This window comes from Pteropus alecto, unplaced genomic scaffold (genome assembly GCF_000325575.1).
Source record: "Pteropus alecto unplaced genomic scaffold, ASM32557v1 scaffold11, whole genome shotgun sequence".
Taxonomy (NCBI): domain Eukaryota; kingdom Metazoa; phylum Chordata; class Mammalia; order Chiroptera; family Pteropodidae; genus Pteropus; species Pteropus alecto.
In genome coordinates this window covers 12,704,426-12,724,660 of record NW_006431956.1, presented here as the reverse complement: position 1 = coordinate 12,724,660, position 20,235 = coordinate 12,704,426, and the positions used below count along the sequence as shown (strand labels likewise).

General features: G+C 40.9%; 1 protein-coding gene across 4 annotated transcripts in view; it reads left to right on the top strand.

Moving 5' to 3' along the window:
* PIP4K2A (phosphatidylinositol-5-phosphate 4-kinase type 2 alpha) overlaps positions 1-20,235 on the top strand; it is a 171,013-nt gene that overhangs the window by 73,835 nt on the left and 76,943 nt on the right. For all 4 annotated transcript variants that reach the window (XM_025043459.1, XM_006907004.3, XM_006907005.3 and 1 more), the window contains 2 exons: positions 15,028-15,125; positions 16,732-16,828. In XM_025043459.1, the coding sequence (XP_024899227.1) occupies positions 15,028-15,125; positions 16,732-16,828 (195 nt within the window). The remainder of the gene's footprint in view (positions 1-15,027; positions 15,126-16,731; positions 16,829-20,235) is intronic.

The window sequence follows — 20,235 nt, the reverse complement described above, 5'->3', positions numbered from 1 at the left end:
CTTTGCTGCACATTACATTCCCATGATTTATTTTGTAACTGGAAGTTCGTACTTCTTAATCTCCCTCCCCTTTTCTGCCCACCTGCCAACCTAGTTTTCTGAATACATGGAATAATTTAGCAATTACTAGAAGCAGGAAAAGGTTAGAATCATCTTCACTTAGATGCACCTATAGAGCAGATTTCCTAGGCTGTGCAATTTATTCTAAACCTTGAGTCTTCAAATATTGACCAGTGTTTTCTATGTATCTGCCAATAGTATTTGCTAACAAAGGAATTCGTTTGAATTTGGTGCCATATTGGTTTTTCCTGTATTCTTGGCCATTTTTACCTAGGTAGGATTAACTAAAGCAGTATGTGGTTTTCGGTCTTTTGCTATAGTGGAACCTAGAAAGAAGCTTCTGTACATTAATCATTAAATTAGTAAAATTTTGCGGAGTGCTGAATTTGGCAGTCTAGCATTACATGATGTTACACATCCTTGAAAAAAGCATAGATGTTTGTGTTCCGGTGGAGCGCTTAGTTTTTAAATGACTTGCCCATTTGATAGCTCTATGCTGTCATCAACTAATATCTCAAGGCACAGCGTACACTGAAGGAAGTGCAGTTATATCAGTTAGCCAAAATGGATGGGAGCCCACATATTAAACAGTCTTCTCAATAACTTCAATTGTTTTTGAACTGCTCTTGTCATATCCAATTAAATCATCGATGCTTTGACCTCATATTATGGTCAGAGAGAACGCTCCAGGAACTCAGCTGTTAGTTCTACCATATTCTCGTCAACTAGTGCTTGTGTTTTTAGCATAAGCTTCAGTCAGTGGCTTCTTTCAGGCAACCTTCTAAACACGTGTCTGTTTTGTGAGGGTTAATTAAAACCAGATGTTAAAACCAGATGGTATGTTCCGTAAATCCACTCAGCTGGGCACGTGTAAGCTGCGGTCCATCGCAATGCCCTGAACGTGGACAAAGGTGTGGTGTTCCCACTGCCCTCCCCTCCAGGTTGTGGGGTCCCTACCATTTCTGCAGCTTATCTCCCTTACAATATACAGCTCACGACTTTGACGTATGGACTGATGAGGCCATGTGCCACACTGTATTATAAATTTTGCAAAGGTTGATTTTCTTAGATAGAAAGTAAATAGAAATAGAAATTCTCCGATATCCTGCTGGAGAGCATGCGCCCGTGTTGGGGACCATTGCCTTAGAGTTATGTGACGTGCCCCTCAGCTAGGTGCTTCACGAGTGCTTTAATTTTCCAGTTCATTGTTATTATGAAAATAACATGAGGAACTTCATGCCCACCCCAAATCCCCAAACTTGCTCTTCCAGCTTTTATGTACTTTCTGTAAGTTTCATATACAAATATATGAATGTATAACCTTTCTCAAAAACACAAATGGGAGCATACTGAACAGCTTTTTTCACTTTATAGAGAACTTTCCATATTAGCACACAAATACACATAACGGTAATTTCCCCCAATATTCCCCTATATTTCTAGGTAATAGGCTTATATGTTGTTTATGAATTTGCCAGTTAGAGGTATTATCTGGACTTTCTGCCATGATAGATGATGCTATATCTCTCCTACTCCTTTTTATTGTTCCTCCTTTTTGGTTAAAATAATACCCAGCTTTTGGTTAAAGTAATAGTATTCACCTTACTACGTCTCATTGATTTTGAGGACTTTGGGAAGTAATGACTTTGGTAATTAAGTTTTGTGCAATGTTAAATATCACTGCACATATCATAGGTTTGCTTCAGGCCTTCTCTTTCATGTTAGAGGCTGTCCTCACTTGCCTGGTGGTTCCTTCTTATCCATTCAGATTTCGGAATGCAACACTGGAAAACGGAATAGAAGTTCTGGGAACGTGGAGTGGTGATTCTTGTTGGCCCGGTGGGCTTTTGCATGAGGGTGGGCGAGGAGCGGGCCAGCCTCTCCATCTTCACCCACTGGTGGAGTTTCTCCCAGAGCCTTTCCTCCTGAGAGGAACACTCCTGCGTCCCCTCAGGGAGAAGCCACAGGCTGCAGGTGTGACAGCAGCGGGGCAGAGGGTAGGGGCTGAGGGCTCCAGGGTGATATCAGAGATTTCCACTCCTGTGCCCCAGCCCAGCCCTGCTCCGTGCCCAGCATTCCCAGCTCGAAAGCCTCTTGGGTTCAGTTCTCTAAAGAATCAGTCCCCTGTCTCTGTGGGGTGCAGTGCTTGGCAACAGGCAACACGCTGTGTGCCACCTGAACCCCAGGCACCTCACTTGTTCTGCATCTGTGAGAGCAAAATGGCCACGGCTTTCTCTCCCCTTCCATCAGTCAACGCCCTGCTCCGTGCCCAGCATTCCCAGCTCGAAAGCCTCTTGGGTTCAGTTCTCTAAAGAATCAGTCCCCTGTCTCTGTGGGGTGCAGTGCTTGGCAACAGGCAACACGCTGTGTGCCACCTGAACCCCAGGCACCTCACTTGTTCTGCATCTGTGAGAGCAAAATGGCCACGGCTTTCTCTCCCCTTCCATCAGTCAACAATCCTCCATTTTTTTTTTTTTTTTTTTATTTTTACAAATGCTTTAAAATTTCTCCTCTTCAGTTGTCTGCTCGCCAACTTTCTCTGTCATTGTTGTTTTTTCCACCGCTAACTTCCTTTATTGTCATTTTAGCAGGGTTTCTGGAAGGGCAGGAGGTAAAAATGCATGGTCCATTCACTGCCTAAAATGGGAATCCAGGAAAGCTATATAAGCTGCATAATGGTAACCTTCCTCATATTGTTCTTTCTTGTGCAGTAAAACAAGCTGCCCCTCTGTCCTGTTCATGGAAAGAAAAACAAAAGTCCAGCCCTAACCAAATCGGGAATTCAGTGCTTCCCTTCTAGAATCTTAATATAAGTCCCAACTGTGAAGTTTGCTGAAGATGTCATTTTATTTTAAGTGCTGAACTACACGTGCCCAATTCCTTCTCCACCGTGTTGCAGGTTTTATTGATTGTGCGTGAGCGATTGGTTTTCTAAATGCGTGGCCATCTCTCATCGCTTTCTCCTCCTCTCTGGGTGTGCTGGTGAGACAGCCATCTTACATAGCAGCTCTTCCCCATCTTCTCCATTGCCAGCCAGGCTCCACTCCCAGAGGGGTGTGGGAGTTCGGACCTCTTGGCGGAACTGTCAGCGTGGCATCTTCCAGTGCCTTCTGGAAGCTTCTCTTTCACAGCTGACTCGGGGCAGTGCACTTTTAGGGTGTCCTCATTGCTGGGTGAATATACCGAGAGACATCAGGAAGTCTTCAGATATTTTGGTGTGTCAGATATAACACACCATAGACTATAAAAAGGAAAATATGTTTATTTGAAACTCTCAAGATCAGTTTCTTGGAGTGTCGTGTCATTGCTAGCATTCATGGCCCCCCAGATGAATGAAGTTTGTATTCATTTGACCCCCACTAAGCATTTGAGTGTTGTGTTTGGATGTCTTCAATCACAACTGGTAGAAACCTAACTTCCACTAGACTAAAGGGTTGATTGGTTTGTGTGTCTGCGAAGACTGGCAGGGGAAGGGGTAAGCTGGCCTCGAGATCCCCTGGGTCCAGACATTCAAACGATGTCATTTCCACATGACCCTTGTCTTTCTTATCTTGACTCTCCTGTGTCATCCTTGATGCCCTTCTGGAGATGGGATGAAGACGTAGTTACGGGCAACTGCAGGCATATCATCCCAGTTTACTATTCCTTCCATGTCTGTATATTGATTTCCACGAGGAACCAAAATCATGCAAGGCCCCTGATTATGATATCAGAGCTATAGCTTCTTATCCTAACTTTGCCCCTGCCCTCCTATACCCATATAAACAAAACGCTTCATGAAATCATCTGTTTCTTCTAGAATTAAGAGAATCTCTGTGGAAAGTTGTTTTGCTTTTTTCACTGGTATTTGTGAGACCGCCTCCCACGTGCCAGGCACTGGAGCACAGTGGTGGCTGAAACCCTGGAATGAGCGAAGTCACCCAAGCCAAAGATTATAGGGAGTCTTGGGACCTGTGCCCAACTAGAGGGTGCATTCCCATCGCTGCTCAGCACCAGATGAGCGAATCCAGGCTGGGTGCCAGATCATCCCGTTTTTCAAAGAAGCCTGAAATCCAAATCTGTATGTAAATTTTCTCAAGTCTGAAAGACATTGGTAATTAATTCAAGCATTTTCTAAATCACCGTCTGGGTCAAACAATACATCATTTGTGATCTCTAATCTTCTCAAATTCATCCGAAAAAAGTGTTCTGGAGCGGTGTGCTCAAGGTCGGGCACTGACGAAGTGGCAGAGCCAGGGCTTTGCCCTAGGTCTCCTGACTCCAAATTTGGGAGCCTTATGAATGGACCACGTTCACACTAGCAGATCTTGTTTTCATTGGCAGAATTTTTCTGGTATTACCGCTGTTACAGCCTGTAAATTTTTGGCCTTATTTCAAGTTTCACGTCAGAGTCTCTGGTTCACGGAAAGTGAAATTTTAACGTGACTTCATTCTTTGGGGTGAAGTTGGCGGTGGGCCAGCCAGTGAGGAACAACCATCAGAAGTCTGATTGAGCCCGCAGATACCACGTTGACAGATGGTCTGTCGTGGGGTGTGTGTCTGTGTCATAAATTAAAGTAAGATTCCGAGCAAGAGTTTAAATATTTCCGATGACATTTTAATTTTAGTCAAGTAGCCATTAATCAAAAGATTGACTTAATGATCCTTGTTCAACAGAAAAATCCCCTTAAGTGTAATAATTTGGGCTTTTTAGTTTAATAGATGCTGGAATGACAGACCTTTATGCTTTGATTCACATCTCCTCTCCGCTTTGCTATCAGAATAGTTTTATTTGACTTGTCAAAATAAATCATTTATTTTCTAGACATTTGAAGGTAGCTCACATTTCAAAAGAAGGCTTTAATTAAAACGTACTTGGATTTTTGATTTTGTCTTATCTGGAAATAATACAAAGACACTAACTTTTAAAAAATGATCTTAGAAAATGAATAGTGATGGAGCAGCTGTAGATAATTGAGCTCTTGCCTCAAGACAAATAAAAATGCATTTCACAAACATCCACTGCCTGTTTTTTCCTACCTCTGTAATTGACTCTGATTTGCTCTGCTTGCCCCTTTGGAACCTCAGAACTTTCAAATTGCTATTCAATTTGCAGTGTAAGTTGTAATGAGAGCCACACCATCCAAGTGTGGGCTTTTTGTGCTTGAGTCATACTGGGATTCAGTTTTTCAAACTCCTAATTATTCCAACCTATATTCATTATAAGATTATACATTTCCAAATGAGAGCTGATGTTCAAGTCGATTTTTTAAAAATATAAAATAAGAAATGACAAACAGGTATCAAATACAGAGTAAAAACTTTAGGTAATCTTCCCTGCCTCACCCCTACTGCTGCAAAATTGCTAAGGAAATTAGTAGAAAAAAAATTAAGAGAAAATGGTACCTTTATGATATTCCTTGTTCTACAAACATTATGTTTGCTATCACGATATAAAATATGAACTTCGGTATATAAATTGGTGGTGCTATTCCCATTTGACAAGAATTTTTTAGCAGTCTGCTCTCAAGTGTTTGGAAGGGGTGATCATAGGTACTGCACTCCATTTGGACAATTTTGCATACACCAGGCAGTCTACCTAATTTGTTAAAGTTTCTTATTATAACCCTTCAAGTTGTTTTATCTCTGTTCCCCTGTGCCTCCTCGGGCAGCCGCTGCTTACCTTCTCCCAAAACGTTGCAGATGGCTCTGGAGAGGAGCATGGAGAAGACACGTACAATTTTGAGGACCTTGTCCAGCTCACACTACAGAAAATAATTTCTTAGAAATGCACCTGAGGTCATTTTATATACCTCTGGGGAGAACCAGCGAAAGTTATGAATGGCCCCTGCTGTTTGTGGAACAGGGACAGAAGGTGTCAGAACTTCTGTGATTCCTTCCAGTAGCTCTGGGAATACCCTCAGCTCTCATCTCCTGGTAGTAATTTTCGTTTTCTACTCATTCACTTCTCGAAGCCAATGACCCGTAGGGCAGAAATGTTCAAAGTAAGTTATCTGATGGAAGGAATCCTTCTATGCTTATCAACCGTAGAATCCACAAAGGAATTTTGCTTTTTAAGATGAGTCCGGTTAGTGGAAAGCATCTATTTTCAGACACTGATAAAAAGGGACATGGAGGGGGAAAAGAGATTTGTAACATTAATGGTGAATTTGTATTACTTTTTCTTTCTATTGTGAAGTCAGGATGCTTTTGGAGAAACCGGAAGCAGTTTAAAAACTTGTAAAATCTGGGGAATCTGGTATGACATATTTATTATTCGATTCCCCTAAGAAATTAATTAAAGTTAAAACAGTACCCAAAATAATAGTCAGGTCGAGCGATGCATTACAGTGTTTTTCCCATGGAGTCCTTACTGATCTTGAATCCTGCGTGTTTATCTTGCCCAGGTTTATCGCTCTGCAGTCTACCTACTTTATTTTTATTATTTAATTGTGTTTTAAAACACACACACATATTTAAGTGTTGTTTGGGAGATAAAGTAAGCCCTCTTTAATCGGCATCTTGAGATTCTGAGGAGGGATAAATGGACCTTTTAAGATAATTCCCGCTCTCGCCATCGCCCATCTCGTCTCAGTCTCAGATGGACAAGGCTGCTGTGAAAACAGCTCCGCCCACCAGCCCTTATTCAGCCCTTATATCCAGCAGGGCACCCTGTGGCTTCACGAGCTGGATGCCTCCTGTTTCATCTCAATATGGCGTAATTTGCAGTGAATTGTCTATTCTAATCAGATTAAATATCTCAGTGTCTACTACATGCAAGTTTTCTTTTTTTGGTCCTTTTGGTGTATGCTTGGCTGAATGAAAACCAATTACTTGTTATGTATTGGTCCAGGAATGAAGTATTTAGGGTGAATATATCTGAATTAATTAAGCGCCATTAATAACGTCTCACATTTATGAACATATTCTATGCTTGACTTAAAATTATATAAATTAGCAAAGTTTATTTTTTAAATGTCTCGGTGTGAAATGGCTTTGCGGGGACAGCTCTGTATGTCTTAATTTAAGACCCATTACCAGCTGGGTCTCACTTATTTATTCCTTGTCCAGTAGCTATTTATTATGCCCATTTTTGCAGCTTAATTGCCAACTCTGTTTTCTTGCCAGTATGAATTTAGTGTTACATCTGCAGGAATGACGCTCAGTGCAATCAGGAGATACAACACCCTTCCCTCAACTCACACAGAAAACCCTGTGTTTTACAGTGTTGGAGGTAACTTGAATGGGATAGAAATTTTAATGTTTTGCTGAAGAGAGGAATCGAGATACCTGTTCTGAGTTGGGCCATATAGTATTTTAAAAAGAAAAGCCCACATAAATTTTACTCTACTGTGTATGAACCATTTTTCATAAAAGAAAACTCGGACAATTTACTTTAATATATAATTGCTTTGGAAATCGAGTTTGTATCTTTTAAGGATACTGTTTATGATTCATTAAGATTTAATGGAGCTTTGCAGAATATTTATTTTCCATTTTTTGACATGACAAGAAATGTCAGAGAAATGATAACTTCAGTGATAGATGCCTTTGCAAATTCAGATTCCACTTACTGAAATCACAGCTGATATAATTACAGTAGACCATGGTGCGAATTCAATTAAACATGCCTTTAATCATTTATTTTAAACATCTAGTTAATTACTCCTTTTTTTAAAAAAAAAAAAAAGGAATCCTTTCGAAGTTTTTAACACAATGAAGACTTAATTTCAGGTGGCCATCTGATGAATATGTCTTACCTCATAGGCTTTCGGACGCTCCAAATGATATTAGGGTCAGCCAGTCCCACTCCTTGAATTTTATATTTGAGTAACTCAAGTAAATTGCCTGACTGAGGAAGATTCAGGCTAGATTAATTTACCTAATCTCACTAAGCCTCAATTTACTTATCTGGAAAATGAGAATAATAATGGTCCATACTCCATTTGGCTGTGAAGATGAGATAAGATACTGTGTCTAAAGGGTTTAATGGAATGCTTCGCAGGTGTCTACCAGGTATTAGCAGCAAGGTTAATGACAAATATTAACATGAGTTAAGGCCAAGCTGCACCTGGGCTCTCCCCATCCTCCTCCCTTCAGCACCCCCGCGTCAATCAGTGTGCCCCTACACACAATCTCTCTCTTTCCGCTTTCTCCCAACTCTTGAATTATAATACAATCAAGGACATTTGGGTACTTTGTACTAAAGCTTGTACTCACCTGCCTCCTTTGCCCTTGTGTCTATTGATGCTGACAACAAAGCTTCTTTATTTTACATCTTATGTTAGGCCCCAGTGTTGTCCATGTTGATGCCCAGTGGCTCAGCAGAAAGGTAGAGCTGGTCCACACCTGTCTCTTTTGGGGGTGACTAGTGCAGTATAAACAGGAACAGGAGGCCCTTCCCAAGGCATCGGGAGACCAGGCCCACAGCCTCTCTGCATGGGGGATATTTACAATGTATTTTTACAATCATGAGCTCTATAGGACTGTCACAAATAGAAAAAATATATATTTGACAAAGTGGTTTGATAATTAATACTTCACAAGTATAAGGTGGTATGGCACTTTGTCGTGTGAGTTTGTTAAATACTTGCAACCTGAAGGAAACTCAAATGTGGCCTGAATAATAGAACTAGCACTTTTAGTTTATTGTTTAACTAACATAATACAATTTTATTATACTCCAAAAACACTTTTATCTCCATAAATTAAAACTATTTAGGTTTCTTAATGCATGCTTATTTCTGTGGTGGGGTTTTATTCTTCCCCTCAAAATAGTAACTGTTCATACAAGTTGTTTTGTTTCGTGAATGTTGTGTGGCATATATAAATATAACTATGTATATGTGTGTTCCCTATGTAAGTATCTATTTTAAAAAGTCGGAAAAAAAAAGTGTAAATGCTGTGTTAAAACACTGATGATAGCAGATGTGAACGAATGATGATAAACCATTATCATTTTAGCTGCCAGTTTTGAGGTGGGCCATGTAGAATGGTTGGGCTAGGAAGAATGCCAGACTAAAAACGTTTCTCAAACTGAAGACTTTGAAATTAAAGAACTTTGTCTTGAAACCTGAAAGTTCACAACCCATAGCCCTATGTGGGAAAACAGAGATGAACAAATAGGATTAACTCACCCTCATTGAAGGTGATGGGTCATTGGCGTTACCCGCATCACTCATGAATGTGAGTGAACGAGAGGCGAGGCTATATTTCGCTTTGCGTGATGTCATTTTCTCCGTGCTCGCTTTGCACGCCCTCCCCTCCCAGCTTGTCAGGAAGCGGTTCGGAAGGAAGAGCCTGTCCTCTCAGGCCCTGCCTTGACTCATGTCATCCTCTTCATCTCTCCCCTCTCCTTCATGGCCAGACTTCTAAAAAACCAGCTCGATGCAGTGTCTGCATTCTCTCACCCCGCCCGCTCCGCCGAGGTCGCCAAAGTCCTCCACGTCGCCCAGTGCAGCGGGCATTTCCAGTCGTCGTCCCGTCTCGGAGCATTCAGCGCTCTTCGTCTCGTCTTGTTCTTGACTCACCCTTCCCTTCGCGTCCGGGAGGCGACCCTGTGCCTTCATCTCTAGCTCACAGATCCTCCCTTTCTCCTTTGCAGAATCATCCTTCTCTCCCCCGCTGTTAACTTTATTTTATTATAGATATTGTTCCTCTTCCAGACGGCTTCCAGGCCCTCCGGGCCTCCGCTCTGTCCACTCTGCAGATTCGCTCATTCACTCCCGAGGAAGAACACGTCTCATTCACAGACACACATGATTTTACCTCCCGCCCCTGCAACCTCAGATCCGCATGTCCACCTGCCTGCCTGACATCAGCACTTAAGATGCCTCGGGAGCACATCGAATTTAACAAGATCAGAACTGAACTCTTCTCTTAAAATGCTCGATCTCAGTAAAATCACGGTCCTTAATGCCGTGCAAGCCGGTTTTACCATCTTGGTATCTCAGTAGAATCACGGTCCTTAATGCCGTGCAAGCCGGTTTTACCATCTTGGTATCTCAGTAGAATCACGGTCCTTAATGCTGTGCAAGCCGGTTTTACCATCTCGGTCTCGCTGGAATCGGATTCCTTCCTCTGGGCTGCCCCCCACCCGTTGCCAGGCTCCATCCCCGTCACAGGTCTCTGCAGGCCTCCCACGTTAGCCTTTCATTTCTCCTGGTGTGGCCCTCCTGCCCCACCCAGGTCCTTCGCACTGTGACCCTGCTTGCTGGGACCCCTCCGCCTGCCTTCTCCTGCTGGAGTCCAGCGCCCCCTTCAGACAGCACCACCCTGGGCCATTGCCTCTGTTGTGCTGGCTGCTAGCCTGATGTCCTTCTCCCTCCTGACCTTGTCCTTGTTGGAATGTTATCCTTCAGTTGATGTGTGTGCCCCACTAGACTGGAAGCGCCTGTGAGGGTGAACGCTGGTGTTTGCACAGCCCCCAACCCAGGGTGGATGCTCACACACTGAAAGGATGGTGGCTAATGAATATTGATACAGGAAATGCTCAGATTACACATTCCATCTTGTCTGAAATGTTTTCATTTTTTTTTGCCCCAAAAACGTTTTTCAGAACAGGAACTATAAAGCAAAAAGGATTTTAAAACTTGCTCTTTTCCCACTTCCAGCTTGGGTTTTGCTTTCTCAATAATTACTTGAAGCCTAGGTATAATAGAAGGAATCATTTATTATGTTCTCTCCAACTAGTTTCTTTATAATGTAATGAAAGCAATATGAAGTTGATTACACCTTAACTTTTCTTTGCCACCCTGTAGACTTTCGTTACGTTTATTTCTACTTTTATTTGCGCAAAATATTGAAAAGTCGGATTGTCATTCAGCTTCATTCTGATTGTGCTTATTGTCACAAGATTTGGATTTCAGTTCTGATTCTCTCTTTAAAAAAGGAAAACTTCGCTATTCCAGGGCTAGTATATATAAAAATCTAAAGTTTTCACAAATGTACTCTGAGAATTACATAATATTGTAAGATACCTGAGTAAACTGAATGGAAGAGATACGATTTTAAATTAGTCTAGTTTTGTTAAGTGGCAGTTTCATACATTTTTACACATCATAACATGATATTTTAATTAATATGGAACAGGCTAAGAGTGATATCTGATTAAGTTATTGAAATAATTTGATAGAAAGAGAATTGTAAGTTGGCCTTGCACAAATGCAGTCGATAGAGTTATTCCAAGAAAACCACTTTCATGGAAAGGTGATATAAACCATTAGTTTTTGCAAGTTAAGGATTAACTGGAGGTTTCAATTAAGGTTTTTGGGGATGAATATAAAGTACTTATAGGTTATAATCAATTGCAATGCATTTTAAGGTATTATTCTAATTATCTTATTCCGTGATTAGATTATAATCTAATCATTTGCTGTTTTAAGCATCTGCCATTGTTTATATCTGTGCCAAGGCACCCTAGGGCACTGCAGCAAATTCAACAGGAGTGCCACACGATATTTTAAAATGTCAAGGGCAACGTGGTGATACTCAGCATCTGTAAGACACATGCAAACTGCTAGCTCGAGGGAGTCCACACTCTCAACTTAGATCGTACTACTTTCCTTTAAATGATTGATATCTTTGGGAAGCTGGATTCTTAGCAGTTGTGTGAAAAAGGCAAGTACCCGTGAAAATCAGAGTGGATCAGGAATTGGGGGTGGTGGAGTCCAGTCTGATCATCAGGTTTGGGAATTGTGCAGTGCCCCACAAACCATAATTATATAGTATATGTTTTAATTATTACATTACATATAAATATCAATATGTTTATTTTATAAAATCATACCTGATAGTTTGCATATATGTTTTTCTTTTTGTCATGGTTTTTTTTTTTTTTAAATTATTAAAGTACTTAATTTGTAGAACAGGCAGCTCTTTAACATGATTCAAAAATCAAAAGCATAAAAAGGAAGACAGTGAGCAGTCCCCCATCTGGGCTGGTGGCAGCTCCACCCTCTGGCTGCTCAGGCCTAAGCCTCTGAGTGGATCATGGCATCTGTCTTTCTCACACCTCACATTCAGAAGTCCAAGAAATTACATTATCTCTGCTTCTTAAATATATCCAGAATCTGACTTGTCCCTGGCCACACTGTTGTCCTTCTGGTCAAAACAGACCATCATTACGGTGTCAATACTACTATCACTAATTTAGTGAAAGCAAAATGAAGCTGATTACTTATTAACTGCTACGACTAGTTATTACTACTGGACTCCCTACTCCTTTACTTGCGCCCCACCCTTCCCAATAACTTTTTAAACCCAAAGTTAAGTGATATCATCACTCTACCACCTAGAACCCTGCGACAGCTCCCATGTCATTCACAGGAAAAGCCAGTCTTTCCAGTGACCTGCAGGCCCCTATAGGACCCACTCCCCCTTATCTCTCTGATCTCAGCTCTTATTATTTCTTCCCACACTAATCTGCTCCAGCCCAACTGGTCTCCTTGTCCCAAGCATAGCAGGCACGCCCCTAGCCCAGGGCCTTTGCACTGAAATGCTAACTCCCTAATCTCTTTCTTTTTTAAAATCAATTAGTTTATTTTTTTATGGTGACATTGGTTAACGAAATCTAATAAGTTTCACCTGTACATTTCAACAGTAAGGCGTATATATGCTCACCCTGTGTGTTCACCTCTCATAGTTTGATTTCTTTCTGTCACCACGTATTTGACACTCTTGACCCCGTCTACCTCCCCCTTCCCTCTCTACCCTCTGGTAACCACTAGTCTGTAGTCCATGTCCATGAGTCTCTGTTTGTCCTGTTCATTTGTTGATTTTAGGTTTATATCCCACATATAAGTGATATCATGTGATTTTCAACTTTTTCTGTCTGGCTTATTTCACTTAGCATGATTATCTCGAGGTCCATCCATGTCGTTGCAAATGACAATATTTCATCTCTTCTTATGGCTGAGTAATATTTCATTGTATGTATGTACCACAGCTTCTTTATCCAGTCATCTATTATAGGACACTTCGGTTGCTTCCATGTCCTGGCCCCTGCGAATTATGCAGACTTGGGCCTACCCTAACCCATCCTATTTTAAATACTCAGTGACCGTCACCCACACACTGGATAAGCATTTCCTAGCCCTTTTATCCTGCTTTTTCTTTATTCCATAGCTTTCTAACAGAGTGGATAATTGACTTCTAACGAATAATTTCCCAAGTTTATGGTTTTATTTTCTGACTCTCTACTAAAATATAAGCTCTAGGAGGACAGGCATCTTACTCTGTTTTGTTCAGCAGTGTATCCAGCTAGAATATTTGGCAAGAATAAGTGTGCAGCGAAAATTGAATGATGTTCAACGTGTTGATTAAAAATCTATTACCATCCTTAATTTTTTGTCTGAAACTATCAATAAAAGCATATTCAAAACTTCCTCTATAATGATGGATTGTCCATTCTTCCTGAGGTGCGAACAAACTTTGCTTTGTATTTCAGGCTAATTAGGTACTTATAAAATATGAATCCTATCTTCTTGGCTAACTGAACCTTTTACCATTATGTACACACCTTCTGTATCCTTAATAATGCCTTTGTCTCAAAGTTATTAGTTTACCTGATATTAGGAAAGGTAAGCTAGCTTTTCAGTAATTTTTAGTACTATTTAATATGTTTCTTCTGTTCCTTAACTTTCAGCTTTTTTGAATTCTTATGTTTTAGGTATGTCCCTTGCATATAGTTTATGGTCGTTTTAAATTCATCTTGACAATCTTTATTTTTAACTACAAGTTCATTTATGCCTATTTTGATTATGTATTGATCCAGATTTGTTTCTATCACTTACTTTCAATTCATCCGACTTTTGCAGTGCTTGTTTTTCTTTTAAATGAGTTTTATTTATATTCTTACTGTTCATTCTTTTCTCCTATTGTGGAGGTTATAGACTGTTTCGATTCTTTTAATGTTTGTCTTTGGAATTTTACCTTAATACTTAAAGTTAACATCTTGTACCCCTGACACTAATATAAAATGATACTGAATGTGAACTGTAATTGAAAAATTAAAAAAAAATATAAAGTTAACCTCTTAACCCTCCTGGGCAATATGTGAACACTGCACTTTGACCATCCGCTTCCCAACTTACACGCTGTTGCCATTCAGTGTTATTTCTGTCCTTTTTAATCCCATAAATTGGGCATTATTACTTTAAATAGGCAATGTTGACTTATATTTACATATTTACCAATTTATTTGCTTACTGACATTTTTTGTATCTCAAACCTTCCACACACAATTACCATCTTTCTGACATATATCCTTAGAGTCTAAATATGTAATATGCTTTTAAAGCTTATAAATTCCTTTTGTGAGGTCTGCTGTAGGTGAGTTCTCAAGTTTTATTAATATGAGAAAACCTTTATCTTGCTTCCATTTTTTGAAAAATAGTTTTGATGGATATACGCACACATTTTATTTATATGTATTTACGTATACATATATTTGATATGTGTTTTTTCCAACAGCACAAAGCAGTTAACTCAATTCTGACACTGTCTTCCTGGAGATAGCCTCAGATCTCACAGGTTAAGGGCTCGATCCCGTAAGACTGCTCCCACTTCAGAGGCCAGTCACAAGTTCAGGTTGTTACTTGTGCTTCTTAGTGACTGGCTATAAAAGACTGTCTCCTTGGGTTCAATTAATTTGCTAGAGGGCTCTGGGAGGAATGTTTACTTATATTTACCAGTTTATCATTAAAAAATGTTATAATCTAGATGAAGAGGTACATAGGGCAAGGCCCAGAAAGGTCCAGCATGCTGGCACTTCTGTCGCCATGGCGCTGGAGTGTACCACCCCCTGGCACGTGGATGCCTTCACCAACCAGGAAACTCATCAACTCCTATTGTTTGAGAGTCTTTATAGTGCTTAATCTTCTCCAGCATCCCCCTGCCCCATCCCTGAGCTCACAGGTGGGCTGAAAGTTCCAACCACTTCCCACCTAGATGGTAATAACCCGTGTCGTTTATTTTGTATTTTTCTAGATCAATGAACTGAGCCATGTTCAAATCCCTGTTATGTTGATGCCAGATGACTTCAAAGCCTACTCAAAGATAAAGGTGGACAATCACCTTTTTAACAAGTAAGTATAAATACAAGCTTTTCTAGAACTGATATGACTGCCAGGAGTATGATTTTTGTGAATTTCTATAATCACATTATTTTTCAATGGGTGGGAGTAAAGTTTTGCTGATGAAGTTAATCCTGTGATAAACATAACCATCTGTCATTTTCAGAAAAGCAACAGCAGGCCCTCTTGGGTAATATCCTTTAGCCATATGGCATATTGTTCTCTATGAATATCTTATATGTTAAAAGTGATATTCTCATTACAATTTAAATGTTTCAAGCTGTAATTGCTTGAATTTTTTTTTTCTTAGCAGCTATGGACCTCAGCTATCTTACACAAAACTATGATAATGATTATGAACAGAAATGACAACTTCATAGAACAATAGAAAATTAAGGTGCATTTTCATAAAACATAATTGGATGCTATATTGGGCATTGAGAATATTTCTCCTTCATTTGAATGTCATTTTAGACGTCATTGTGGAGTATTTTATGTGTTAAGCAGTCCATTGAGAGCCAGAGGCACAAGGATATATAAGAAATGACCCTGCCCTTGTGGGGTTCACAGTCAGCCAGGTGGTTGAAAACTGACACATACACAAATTACTGTAGTTTGGTGTGCAAAGCAGCACAATAGAGTGTGTGTGTCAGGGGTTGGGGGGGTGGGGGTGGGATGCACAGAGGAGGAAACAATTCTGATTGAGTAGGACGAGCCTCAAAGAAATTCCTCCCACGTGGGACCGTTGTTCAAACATGAAGCTCATGTGTAAATTCTTCTCATACTGCTGTTTAGAGGTTGACCATTTGAGCGCATCTTTTCTATGTGAATTTAGAATGCGGTATTTATATAAAACGAAATAGGTAGTTCAGGGAGTGAGAAACAGACTTGTTTTGTAAGCTTATATCAGCAGGTCACCAAGGTCAAGTGTTTGCGGTTCCCTCTGCTGCCCTTCCCTAAGTCCCCACATTTGTTGCTTTTTTCCTTCACTGTTTTTCTCCACACATCCTTTCTCTTTCCACCTCATCTTCCTCCTCTTTGGGGAAGCAGCTGTAGCACGTGGTCAGGATATAAAGGTCAGATGGGCCTAGTCCTCCTAGGTACTGAGAGGACACAAATGTCATTGCCTGTCCCTTCTGACCCCTGGATCTTACTATGGGTTGTACCATTGACCCTTGAACAACACGAGACTGAATCGTGCGGGTCCACTCATATGCAGATGTGTAAAATAAATACGTACAGTACCGTAAGTGTATTTTTCTCTCCCTTATGATTCGAATAACATATTCTTCCTCTAGCTGACTTAATTGTAAGAATATAGGCTATAATACATACAACGTACAAAATATGTGTTCATCAACCGTTATCAGTAAGGCTTTAATAGTTAAGTTTTGGGGGAGTCAAAAGTTCTACGTGGATCTTCAACCGTGTGGAGGGTTGGCACCCCTAACCCCTGACCCCCGCATTGTTCAAGGGTCAACTATGTGAAGTTCTGTGCCCTCTGTGGCCAGGGAACTCCAAGCACTGTTTTGGCTACTTGTAGAACTAGCTGGTGGGAGATTCAAGTCTGGTTACCTCTCTGTGTATCTGAGCTTTGTCTCACAATATCTTGTTTCAGAGAAAACATGCCGAGCCACTTCAAGTTTAAGGAATACTGCCCGATGGTTTTCCGAAACCTGAGAGAGAGATTTGGAATCGACGATCAGGATTTCCAGGTGAGTTGCTTTCGCAACGTTTGCTTCAAATGGGCTTCATCATGCCTTTTGCTCTGTCAAATCGAATGTCCATCTTTGTCATTATGAGTAATTATATATTAGCAATTTTTGTTTTACATATTAATTTTCAGTGTTCTTTCTGAAACGAAGGGTTCTTTCAGTTAGGAATCCCAATACGGTATGATTTCAGTAGTCGATAGAAAAAAAATTATTCTTTGGAAAGAGAGCAGGCATGTGAGACTTTTATTTAATGCTCTCATTTCCAGGTGTTCTGCCCTTTTTGATTGCTGCCATCAGATGTGCCAGCAGCCTGTGCAAATTTCTTTGTTTATGTGGAATTTTCATTTCCTATATTTCTAGAGGCCACGTGGGAATCACAGAAATTTATTTTTGTTTTTGCGGATTTGCTGCTTTTTAAATTGGTCGACCCCGACTCTTGCCCGTAGCATTTTTGTCAGAGGCCACCCTTTGTACGCCATGGTGCATCATGGAACAGTGACCGAAACACTACTGTTGCCATGTAGACCCCGCCCATCCCAGGAACGGCTCTGGGGAGCACCACAAAGAAATGTGCTTCTCCCCGTATTTACCTGGCTCTCAATTTTGACTTTTAAAATTTAGATCATGATGCTGTCATGTCTGCTGATCCACGGTCTTTTCTCCCAAGAAAGCACCTGACATCAGTTACCTGATTTTCATATAACCAGCTAGATTCAAAAAAGCCAAAGATTTTTTTTTTAAAGCAGAAATCTATGTTAAGAGATGGAAGGGCAGCTGTCTGTCTTATACGTCAGTCTGTCTATTTTACTGTGAGAGTCCTGACTTATTTGAAATCCCTTCAAATCTAGTAAACACTTTCTCTCACTTCCCTTAAATGGGACATCTAATTGATCCTGCACCAAGTGTCATATTTCCACCATGGGTAACCTGACAAGTTGAGTATTAACACAGCTTGTCCTGTATTTTTCCTTAAAGAGTAGGGTCTCTAAGGCAAATAGAACTTAGTATACTTTCCTAAAGATTTGGGCCTTTTCACCCTGCCCTGCCCACTGTTGAAAGTTTCCAAGAATTTCTCACATGCTCACTCAGGCATGAGAAGCCTCCCAGCTGCCATGTTTTGAAAAAGCAGTGCTGACCAGGCTGCAGGTGACAGACATCCCCTCCTCTGTGGACCGCGGCTGAGGTGCCAGCAGAGGTCCAGGTCTGAGAGGAGTGCTCCTGAGGGCTGGGGGGAAGTGTGGCGGAGGATGTGGATGCTCGGTTGGCTTTTAAAAACTGCTGTGGAGCCAGCAACACTCGGGTTAGACCTTTGTGTGTTAGAGAGAAAGAACTTAGATCAAACTCAGACTTGAAATTTACTGCTGAAAAAAAAAAAGTCTCTTTTAAAGAATACATTTTGGGGTAGTAAAACAGGTTTGCATAAAGTAAAGAGGAATAATTCCACATTATTTCAGAACTAGTACTGCATTTAAAGAAGCCATATGAAAGTAGACGGGGTACTTTAAAAGGAGTGAACAGCCGATAGATAACTTTGGCGTCTTAAGATCTCCCATGGCCGACTCTCTGTCCCCAAAACGAAGTCCTTCTATTTCTTCTCATAATCGGCCCTGTTAGATGAGATTTAAAATGGCTCCATTTCATCCTGAGTTCTGCACTGCAGCAGAATAAAAGTCATTTTTAAAATTTCCTAAAATGACCAAGTTAATTGCTGAAATACTAAGGCATGAGCTGATTTTCCTACCCGCCCCCCCTTAAAACCAAAACCATGTAAGTTGATATTTAAGTAAGTGCAAATTGCTGAGTACAAACTTTGAAGGCAAATTAGGCAAGTGGAAGATGATTCACACTAACTAATTGGCAAGTCTGTGAAGCTCTTAGCATGAGAACGGTTCAGAGGAGAGCCAGTGTGAGTATAATTAATCATTTGAACACCACTCCCTTGCTAGCTATGCCTGGTGCTTTTGGCATTTAAATTGCTGCTTTCTCTTTGGCAACTGTATTTCTATTTAAAAAAAAAAAAAAAGGAGGGTGTTCAAAGTAACTTTAGTAAACCAGAGATGTATTGGTTTCCCTCCCAAACCCTATGTTCCTTTCCCAGTGTCTCTAGCTCTTAAAAACTTGCCAGCAGGGGCAGCACCTCTGCGTTTAAACCAAAGACAAGATGGTGAACGTGGAGCTCAAGCCACTTTGTTGGCTGCTCAGTTTGGGTAAAAGGAGGAAGCTGCGTCAACACGGGCCCTGGGTCAGTGCCCTGAGGCCTCCTGCACAGCGCGGGGCGGAAATGGACGGGCCGTGGTCTTGTGACTGCCCAGCGGGACTGGGCCAGGACCAGAGGGGCCCATCATCTCAGCTCCTTGACACTTCAGCTCACCACGGCCCAGATATTTCATTCATCAGGGTAGCAGGTATCAGTTGACACATGTAGGACAAAGTTCCCAATCTGATTCGAAAAGTGAAATCAGTGTCCTGAGGCCTCATCATCTATTGGAGGCACTAGAGTGACCGCTAAAAGGGGACCAGGCCACACACTGCTTCGCCTTGCAGCGCTTATTTTTCTGAAGGGCTTACCCATCGGACTAGCAGCTTTAAATCAAGGTGGCCATACGGAGCTCCACTGTCTAGTTCACTTAGTGTTCAAACCTTCACATTAAGTCACGTGGATAAACAGTCTCAACCTGCCTTGTGTGTGTGAATGCCTTTCTGCTGCACCTGAAAAAAGGCAGCGTTGATCACTGATAAAAGCGGAACATAGTAATTATTAGCCTACGTCATCGACCTCTGTCAGTGAACTTAAACTTCTTAAAAGAAAATGAAAAGCATTTCTGCTGTCCCCATAAACATTCATATCTTTCCTCCAGTTTCGATTTCTTGAATCTTTTTTAAAAAAACCCTTCTTTTTCTTGCTATTAAAGGCAAATTCAAGCAACAGTTCTAGAATATTCATCATTAAAAACAGTATCACCTAACAAACCTGTGTGTGTGTGTGTGTGTGTGTGTGTGTGTGTGTGTGTGTGTGTCCGGCACTTTCAGATTCAGAACTTTGTGCAATTTATTAGTGCTGCTTAAGATTATTTCATTGGTTTGTCATATGATCAGAGTCGAATTACGTTCTTCTGATCATTGTTGGGCCAATGGGACTACCCCTTACCATACTTTTAAGATAAGATGTCTTTCGAGGTGACAGCTCCCATGGAGGCCTCCACTGTTCCTGCCGTCACCACTGGTCCCCCTTAGGTCAGTGATTTTATGCACAATTATCAACTCGGTTTATGTTTATTTGCACCTACTGCACGTTAGGCTCCATGCTGGACATTGTAGGAAATACAGAAGAAAAGAAAGAGCGAAGGAATTCCTTTTTTTTTTTTTTTTTTTTTGGGTAGCGATTAAATGCCAGATTTTTGTTTAGG